The 9,804-nt window shown below is 67.8% G+C and overlaps 1 protein-coding gene across 1 annotated transcript; it reads right to left on the minus strand.

Annotated features, from left to right (window-relative positions):
* Positions 1-4,198: 4,198 nt before the first annotated feature.
* LOC114203424 (cysteine-rich protein 2) lies at positions 4,199-8,758 on the minus strand. The gene is made up of 8 exons (XM_028096775.2): positions 8,673-8,758; positions 5,787-5,881; positions 5,646-5,703; positions 5,164-5,304; positions 5,011-5,079; positions 4,835-4,929; positions 4,553-4,610; positions 4,199-4,475 (listed from the first exon to the last, which is right to left on the minus strand). Exons 1-8 carry the CDS (start codon positions 8,713-8,715, stop codon positions 4,408-4,410), a joined length of 627 nt encoding a protein of 208 aa, XP_027952576.1. The 5' UTR covers positions 8,716-8,758; the 3' UTR covers positions 4,199-4,407.
* Between the last annotated feature and the right edge of the window lie 1,046 nt (positions 8,759-9,804).

Below are 9,804 nucleotides of genomic sequence, written 5' to 3' on the forward strand. Positions count from 1 at the left end.
TACCCTGCCCAGACTTCCACCCCTCACCCCACTCCTCTGGGGGTGCGGTTGGCCTTTGTTACCTGAACAAATGGAGGACACAGTGAGCCTCCTCTAACGTGCCCTGCTCCCTCGCCCCTCCCAGTGCGGCCAGCAGGCACAGGGGCTGTGTCTGGAGCCTGAGGGACAAAGTGGCCAGGTCAGAGCAACTCAGCGGCTTGCCCCAGGCTGCCTCTGCCCAGAAGGCCCCGCCTGGCACCAGAACAGCATGAGGGCACCCCAGGACCCTGAGACCTGGGGGAGGCAGCGGTGGGGTTCTGGGTGCACCAACCGAGGCCCCCTCTGTCTGCTCACCCTTCCCTCTGCACACCCCCATGGCCTTTCCTGTCCATGCACCGCCCAGGCCTGGCTGGGGACCCAGATGGCAACCCAGAGGGACCTGCCCTGCAGGACAATTGCAGACAGGGCCCAGAGGCAGCTCCCCAGCAGTGCTTGGGCTCCAGGCACCTGAGAACCAGTGAAGGCAGGGCCGGACCCCAGTGACCACAGAGGAATGCACCCGTGGGGCCGGCCACCCACCCCCACTGGTAAAATTGTGCTGCTGGAGCTGGACAGCCCCTCCTGCACTCCCTCCCTCTGCCGTCTGTGATACTTGCTCTGGCCTCCTCCACCATCCTCCAAGCCCCCACCTCCCAGTGCACCTTCCAAGCTCCCCAGGCCCCTTCCTCAATGTGGACAAGTGGGGCTGTGGACAGGTGTAAGGTTGTTCCCTCCTAAGGCTGAATGGCCAAATGCCCCGGGGCAACTGCTGGGCTCTCTCTCCAGTGTCCACCCCCTGCCCCTCCCCCAGGCTCGGCTGAGTCATGGACACTCAGACATTCCCAGGGCCTATTTTCAGCTGCTTGTCCCCCGGGACCCCCTGTCTGCTCTGAGGTTCCTGCCCCAGAGTGGGTCTGCTGAGCCCTGGACGGCCCCTCCTTGCCCCCTCAGACGCTGCACTTTCCCAGAAGGACTCTGCTCCTGTCCACCCGAGCCTCACCCAGGACAGGTGAGAGGGCAGTGCCCTCTTGGAAGCAGGAGTGGCATGCAGACACAACCTTGAGCTCCCTCCGGCAGCCCTGCCTGGGATCCACAGTCTGGCCAGATCGGGTGACTCCTCCTCTCCCTGAAGGCTGAGCCTTGTTCCAAGAATCTATGTCCTGGAGCCAAAGCCCATGCAGATTCTAGCCTCACCAGTCCAGCGGCTGAGCCTTTTCATGGGCCCCGAGCCCCCTCCCCCCACTCCGGGAAGCCAGCCAAGCCCTGGGAAAATGTACTGCCTACACCTGGTTGTCCGGGTCCCCTGCCAGTCTTCACCTGGCCCAGCCCCCAGCAGTCCACCGATTCCTTGACACTCAGCCCCCGGGGGCCGCAGCTGGTGGCCAGTGAGCTGGTGCTTAGAACCAGGGACAGAAAGCAGTCCTGCCCCCCTCCAACAGTCCCAAAGAAATTCAGGGGGGCTAGCCTGAACTGGGTGGGGTCCTCAGGGAGCCTCCAGCTGGGGAAGGGCTGCTGAGGGCTGATGCTTGGGGGTCACTGACCCAGGGGAACCTGGGCAGGGCCTGGAGGGAGCTGGGCTAGGGATCCAGGACCCGGGAATCTGGGATCTGGACCTCAGGGAAGTGGGGGCAGAGGGAGGTGCAGGCAGAGCAGGCCCCACAGCAACTGGGGACACCAGCCAGGGCCACCCTGTCCCAGGTCAGAGGTGGAAGGCACACCACCTTGGAGGGGCAGGGCTTTCCCAAGCTCTAGAAGCCTGGACTGGTGGGAGGTGGGGTTCAGTTGGGGAGCAGGTCGGTGAAGCAGGCCTGGGCGCCACGCGCAGCCCTGGGCTTCTGGACGGGGAAGGAGGCTGTTAGATGGCATTTCAGGGCCGCCTCACTGGCTGGCATGGAATGGAGGGGTGGAGGTGGAGGCCGGGCGAGGGGCAGCGGCCGAGGCGAGCGCCAGAGCACACAGGCCCATTCCCGCGACCCCTGCAACTTGCCGGAGCGTCGGGGGCTGCGGGCGTCGGAGGAGGCACCTGCCTTGTCGGGGCGTCTTGGAGCTGGTGCCACCGAGGTGGTCCCGGCAGCGCAGGGGCACGGGCTGTCCCACCGACACGCCTAGCGATGCGCGCCCGACCCAGGGGAGCGGCACCGCCCCGGTTTCCATGGCAACCGCTGGGACACAAACAAGGCAGCGCGTCATCCTCGGCCCGCAGGAAATGGGACGCGCCTTCCCCCGCCAGCGCCGGAGGCTGGGGCGCACTGTGTCCCGGGCGGGGCCGGGGTTCGTCTTCCCTGAGGCGATCCCTGCCCCTCACCCCGCGCTGCCAAGCGGGCTTTCACCCACAAGAGGCCGCGGCCGCTCTGGGTTTGGGGAAAGGGCGCGCTGCCTACCACGTCTCCTCCCCACATAGTTTCCACTGGAGGCTCCCGAGGGAGGGCCCGAGCTGTGCCCTTAGCAGCTCCCCACGCAGCAGGGGGCAGGAATTTCCCGTCCAACACCATAGCTAGGGTGGGCAGCCTGTGCTCAGGAAGTCTGGAATCTTCCCCAAATGTCCCCCCCGACCAGGAACTCAGGCCTGGCCGTAGGTGGCGGCTTTCTGCTGAGCTTGCCCCAAGTGCCCGTACCTGCCTGGGGTGGACGCTGGCTGCCCCTGGGGTACCTGCTCCAGTGTCGTACCCACCCCCCCCACCGCAGGCCACTTGCCCAGCACATTCTGGCTGCATTCCCAGGCTGGCCAGCTGGGAGGAAACACTGCTGCCCACAGTGGGCACCTGGATTGGACTGCCTAGAAGGAAGGTGACCTGGCGTCGCTGGACACTGGAGCCAGCCGATCCACCCCCAGGGACACGGATGGCTGTTCGCAGGACAATGGCCACTGCATCCAGCTCGGCTAGGTCTGAGCCAGTGGACTGGGGGTTGGGCCAGGGAGGGGCCAGTGCCAGGGGCTGGGGCACAGGGAGCTGGTCCTGGGGAGCAGGGTACATGAACCCGGAAGGGCCAGGGTGGGTCCGCCTGGTTTCTGCCCCAGCGCCAAGAAAGAGAAGCTACGCCCTCTGGTGGGTTGTCCAGGAGCGGCAGATAAAGGGAACAGGCCGTGAGGAGGGGCTCCTGGCAGTAGCCAAGGGGTCCTGGTTCAAAGGGCAGAGCCGGGACTGCCTGGGGAGGCTGGGGGTGACTCCATTATCACTGCAGACCCAGACACGGGGACACTGGTTAGGCGGGAGCACCTGAACAGGGGCACTCGAGCCTCACGTCCTGGCCTTCAGACTGCCCGCATTCTGCCCCCGCTAGTGCTGAAGCACGGAGACCAGTCTCATCTGACCACTCCCCTCCCCCATCCAAGCCACTGCACTTCCGGGCTCAGTTCTGCACTGAAGGCCCACCTTGTCCCTGCCTACCACTGCCCAGCTCCCTGCTCTCCCAAAGAGGACCCCTCCTCTGGCCCCCTGCCCCGTCCCCCACGTGCCAGGCCCTGGGCTCTTTCCCGAGGCTGACCCCTCCCTTGCCGTGGGTCTCTGATAGATCCAGGCGTCTCCTGGCAGTTCTGGGGACCAGGACCCCAAGCCCAGAGCGCTTGCCATGCTCCCACCTCTACGTGGCCTGGTCCCCATCTCAGCTGCCTTTCCAACTTAGTGTTGGTGCCACAGCCCAAACCAGAGTTTCCCTGCCTCCCACCCACCCCTGCCCACCTTGGAAACAGGACCCCACCCCCACCAGGTGTCGGGAGCATCTGGGGATGGCCCAAGAGATGCTGTCCTGGATTCACATCCATCCCACAACCAGAGACACAGCGCTCGGCCCCCCAGTCCTCGAACCTTTTATTGACAGTCTCAGCAGGTTAGTGTGAGCCACGTGAGGGTGTCAGACAAGCGCTTGCAAGGCAGTGTGGGTGTGGGACGTGGGCGGCGGGCTCCTGGCAGGGACACCCTCAGTCGGCCCAAGCAACACCGTGAAGAGCATGGCTGTGGCCCTCACCGGCAAGGGGAGCAGAAAGAACACTGTGGGGCAGGGCTGGGGCAGCAGGAGGGGAGAGAGGGATGGCCACCCCAGGGAGAACCACCCAGGGCCACGGAGACACACACACAAGGGACACACAGGGACACATGGGTCCATGCGGACACAGAGCCATGAAGACACAAAAGAGGATCAGGGGCGGGGGGGGGGGGGGGGAAGGCAGACACAGCCAGAGAAACGGGGATGGGCGGGCCTGGTCTAGAGACAGCCCAGCGGGGTCTCCTCCCCCACAACACGCAGGCCCTGGGCTTGCAAGGCAGGACGAGCCGAGGAGGACGGGACAGCTAGCTGCTGTCCCTCACGGGGCCAGGCGGTGGGCTCCGGAGCAGGGGCCGGCAGGGGGCGGATGGGCCCATGCCCCTGGGAGCGGGGGCTGCTGCAGGCCTAGGGCTGCACTTTGCCCTCTGGGTCTCTGTCGTAGATGTAGCTGCCGACAGCTCCAGTGTTCACCCCTGCAGACAAAGGCGCAAGGTGGCGGGGCGCCGTGGGGTCAGGGCGCCCGAGCCCCCGCCCTCCCAGCCACACTCACCCTTGGGTCCGAAGAGTATTCCATAGCAGGGCTTGTGGCAGTAGGGCTGGCCATCGTGCTGGGGGCAGAACGGGGACTGAGCGGGGACTCCAGTCCTCCCCCCCAGCCCCCCCAGGCCCCCTCCCCGCCCCACTCTCCCGGTGGAGAGGGAGGGGCCTCGGAGCATCTGTGCACCCGCGGGCCCCCACTCTGGCCACCAGGGGGCAGCACGCGCGCGCGGGTCGCGCGCACGCGCGCGCGCAGCCCTGCCCCCACCAGGGCGCGGGCGCTCCCGCCCCTCACCTCCGCGTGTCCGCCTGGAGTGAGTGTCTTCCCACAGCGCTCACAGCGCAGGCACGGGCGGTGCCAGTCCTTGCCCAGGGAGGTCACCTTCTCGGCTGGGAAGGGGGTGAGACGGTGAAGCTGGGGACCCTCCCGGGCAGACCCCCCAGGGGCTGCTGCGGGGCGGAGTCACTCACCAAAGTAGACCCTCTTGTTGCAGCGAGGACACATGTTGGGTTCCCCCGTGAACGTGGTGACGCTGGAGGCTGGAGGAAACACCGCGAGTGGCAGCCCGAGTCAGGGCGCGGCCGCAAGGACGCCCCTCTTCCCCCACACCGAGCCCAGCCCACCTTTGCTGGGCCCCTTGGGAGGACCGCTGGCCTTGCGCTCCTCAGCCCGGACCACAGGCACCTCGATGGGGCCAGTGACCTGAGGTCCTTCGGCGGAGGGCTTCTCATAGATGTAGGAGCCCGCGCCTCCGATGTTCACACCTGTGGGGAGCTAAACGCTGTGGTGGGGGGAGGGGTGGCCAGCGGCCACGCCCACCCCCAGCCCCCACACCCCATCCGCCTTCTCAGAAAAGGGCCCTCCACAGCCCACTCTGTAGGGTCAGGACCCCCCACCCCGAGGGTGCCGGCCGGCCGGGTAGATTTCTGAGAAGGGCATGGAGGATACTAGAATTTCAAGGGTGGAAGGGATTGCGGGGGAGGGTCGAGAGCGGGCAGGGGGAGAAGGGGCCAGGGGGCTGTGTGGGTCCAGGATGCACGCTGGCCGCCCCTCCTGGTGCCCTCGGGCTGCCAGTTCTCAGGCTGAGGAGGGGGACCGAGCTCACCTTTGGGCCCAAAGAGCGTGGCATAGCACGGCTTGTGGCAGAACGGCTTCCCGTCGTGCTGGGCAGAGGAGCACCGAGTGAGGGCTGGCCCACTGCCCACAGCCCTGCTCCCCGCCCCCAGCCCCAGGGGAGGGGGCTCACCTCGGCGTGGCCCCCGGGGGTCAGCGTCTTGTTGCAGCGCTCACACTTGAGACAGAACTTGTGCCAGTCCTTGCCCAGAGAGCTCACCTTCTCAGCTGGGGGCAGGAGGGGAAGTCAGGGCCAGGGCCCAGAGCCCTCCCATGGCAGCCGCCTCACCCCTCCTTCCACCCCACACAGGAACCCCCAGCGCCCGCTGCACGCCCTCTGCCCCTCAGGGTGCCTGCTCTCTTGCTGGGTCTCGGTCACCCTCCCACCCCAAGGATCCCTGCTGGAGCACCTGTTAGTCCTCTCCGCATCACACCTCAAACACCTGCTTCCCATTCAACACACCTGGCCCTCCCTCGCAGATTCCTGAACCCTCCTAATCGGGCCCTAAAGGAGTTGGCAGAGCCCACCGCTGAGGGGAACGGGGGGGCCCCCTGTAGGGGGACTAGTGCCGTGCCCTCCCACCCCATGGGGTAGAATGCCTACCTGCCTATACTCGGTTTCCTCGGGATAAGCCCTGAGAACCCCCACCCCACTGCCTCCAGCTGCTAGGGGCCCAGTCACCACCCCCCCAGCCTCCCCGCCACCACCCCGCCGGCTCACTGGGCCACCTCCTAAAGGACGGAAGTGTGGGGGGCCTCCCCAGGAGAGCACAGCAGGAAAAGGGTGGTGGAGGAGAGGGCAGGAAGAAAGGCTGGAGCCAAGCCGGAATTCCGAAGGGAAGGGGCCTGAGCAGAAGCGTCAGGGAGGAGGAGGTCAGGCGCGCTGGGCCCCTGCCACCCTGGCAGAGCCCCAAGAGGAGGCCAAGGACCAGCAGATATCTTCTGGTCCCCTCACAGAGAGTTTGCAAGCCAGGCTTCCCCGAGGGCCCCGGCAGAGTGGGCAGGAGGGTCTGGCCAGCTCACTCCCCGCCCCCAGAGGCCCATGGATGCTGCTGCTGGTGGCCCAGGCTCAGGGCCCTGGGTGCTGGCTCCCCACAGCCCTGGCAGAACCTGCTGGGCCCAGCCAGGCCAGGGCCAGCCTCCAGGACCCAGCCCCCACTCCCTTCCCAGAGGCAGCACAGGCTTAGATCCCCATGGCCACTCTACCCAAGCATGCTGGGACAGGCTGGTCAGCCACCCCTCCCATGTCCAAGGCGGGCTTGGGTCCCCTGGCAGCCCCGCACCCTCTCCCAGGGCTCCTGCTGGCCAGCAGCGGCCGTGGCAGCTGCAGCTCAGGGTGGCCAGAGCCATGCTGCACTGGCTAGCTCTAGCATTCAGCCATGCGGGGGCACGGGAAGGACCCTGAGACCCACTGGGTGGGTAGATGGCCGCACATTACCAGCCCAACTGGGACGAAAGAATTGATTGGGTCTATCGGCTTAGAAGGGAGCTGGTTCCCCACTGGGCTGCACCATTGTTAAGGACACAAAGGCAAGGCATTCTGAGGTCATTCTGGGGTGTCCTGGCCCAGGTTCCACTCTGCTGAAGGGTGTTGGCTGCTGTTGGGGGGCGGGGAGGGGGAAGAGGTGCCTGACTGGGGGGATGGGCAGGATCCCAGCCCAAAGGCTCCCTCCGCCGCCCCGCCCTCCGCTAGCGCCTTCTGCCCAGGACAGAGAAGCCTGCCGAGAGTCTGAGCTGCCTTTGTTTTCTGCTGGGAGCCAGCTACCGCCCAAGCAGGCAGAAGCGCTTTCCAGGCTGTCCACAGGACTGCCGGCCCCAGCCCTAGAGAGCCCTGAGCTGTCCTGGCTGGGGGCAGACTCGTGGGCAGTGGCGCTGGCAGGAGGACCCTAGCGCTGTCCCCTCCCCTGAGCCTTGCAGGGATGAGCCCCCCTCTGGGATGGGGACCGAGGACTGGGCCAGCTCCTGGGGAGGCAGCCGGAAGCCCCTAGGCTCCCAGCCAGGCCAGAAGCACTCCAGGCCAAATCCGGTCCCTCCCCTCTGGGAACAGCAAACAACCGTCCACCTCCTTCTCCCTCCCGTGAGCAGGGAAGCCAAGTGGCTTCCTTCACCTTGGCCTTTCCCCATACCAGACACTGACGACTGCTCCCACAGTGACCAGGGAAGGGTCCCCTGTCTGCCCCCACCCTTCTGACACTGTGTGCCCCTCTATTGAGGGTGTTAGTGGGAGGATCAGGGGGGGCAGAGTCGGGAGAGGATCAGCCAAGAGGAGAGAGAGTGGCGGAGTAAGCCAGACAACCCGGAGTGAGCGCCAGGGGTGCCGCATACCCAGGGGGCACATCGGCAGAGACCTGCTGCCCCCTCCAGTCCCGGGCTGCTGTGACCTTGAGGAGGCAGGGGTGCTCGGCCACCTGGGCTCCAGTGCCCTTTCACGCTTGTGGGGCCCCGCTTGTCATCCCACCCCACCCACAAGAAAGTCCTGGAGGAAACTCCCGCCAAGCAAGGGAGCACGTTGGGACACGCAGGAGTTAAGAGGCCAAGGTCGCCCCCGCATGGACTGAGTCCAGACAGAGCCCATATCTGGCCTGGCCCGGTGTGGGCAGAGGTCGAGTTGGAGGTTGGGGGGGAGGGGTCACTGCTCCCGGCCACGCTGTCCCGGCCACGTGTCCGCGGAGAAGGGCCGTGAAAAGCAGGAGCGCAACGGGAGGCTCCCACAGCGTGAGTGCGCCCCGCCCGACACCTCCCCGCTCCGCCCCGGCGAACCCCCAACCTGACCCCCAACCCGGCCTCATCCCGAGGATCGCGCACCCCCGCCCGGCCCCACCGGCCGCTGCGGGGTTCGGGCGTGGCTGCCCCCACCTCGTCCAGCTCCACCCTCCGGCCGCACCCGCGTGGGCAGCGCGGCGGGCCGGGCTCGGGGCCGCGCATCCCGGGACTGCGCATCCCGGGGCGGGGCGCGAGGCTCTGCGGCCGGGGGCTGACGGGCGGAGGGCGGTGGACGCTGGTCCAGCCCAGCACTCACCGAAGTACACGGTCTTGTCGCACTTGGGACACTTGGAGGCCATGGTCGGTGCGCCCGTCGGCCCGCGCCCTCAGCCCGCGCCCGTCTCCGCGCCGCCGCCACCGCGCCGCTGCCCCGCCCCGCCCGCCGGCTGCCCGCGCACCCATTGGCTCCGCGGCCGGGGCGGGGCCTCGGGAGCCCGCTCCCCGGGTCCGGCTGGGGGCGCCGCGGGGGCGGGGGCGCACCTGCCGGGGCCGCGAGGGTGGCCCGACCTGCCAGGCGCCCCGACGCCTGTGCCTCGCCCGTGTCCATGGCAACGTCGGAGCCGGGGCGGGGCGGGAGGGGGTCTGCAGCCCCCACGGTTCCGGGGCATTCCTGGCTGTAAGGGCCTCGGCCCGGAAGGCCGGCCCCTGGACACGCAGACGGACGCCGGGCTTCGGCGCCCGGTCCCCACCCCTGGAGGACCCCACCTACCCCGCTGCGCGCCCCCCCCCGCCCAGCCCCGCGTCCCTTTGTTGCTCGGTTTCTATGGCAACGGCCGCGCGGTGGGATCGGAGCCGGATTCCGGGCGGGCGCGGCCACCTGGCCCGGTCCCGGTCCTGTCCCGCCGCCCGCCCCCGCCTGACACCGTCGATGGTGCTGACGGCTAAGTGGGTGGAGGGCAGGGCGCCCATCACTTCCAAAAACAGCGGGAGAGAAACTGCTGGAAGCGGGAGAGGGGGAGGGCGCCAGGCTGTGAGGGGACCTGGGCGTGCCGCAGGCGCGCAAGGCACTGTCCCCAGGGTCTCCACCCAGGGGCGGTAGGCAAGGGGTTAGAGCCCGGGCGTGCTCGCTGTGCAGGCGCTGTGCCCCAGTGGGCTGGTACTGCCATCTTCTGCCTGCTCCCCCCTCCCCACGACTCCTGACTCCCGCCGTGGGCACCCCTCCTCTGGACCCACTAGCTCGGGGCCCAGGGCCTCTGACCTCCAGCTTCCAGGCCCCAAAGCGGCAGTGCTAGGCATCTGCCAGCACTCAGGGTCCCCCTTCCCGGGCTCCACAGTCCTTCTCCCAACAGGGGCGTTCCTGACCCCTCCCACCCCTTCCTGCCTCCATCCCCGGGCCTGAAGAACCTGGTCCTACTCCCCCTGGGGTGGGGGACCCAGGAGGACCACTT

Source organism: Eumetopias jubatus, unplaced genomic scaffold (assembly GCF_037043125.1).
Source record: "Eumetopias jubatus isolate StellerSeaLion01/CBP00866 unplaced genomic scaffold, mEumJub1_p1.0 scaffold_7, whole genome shotgun sequence".
Taxonomy (NCBI): Eukaryota; Metazoa; Chordata; class Mammalia; order Carnivora; family Otariidae; genus Eumetopias; species Eumetopias jubatus.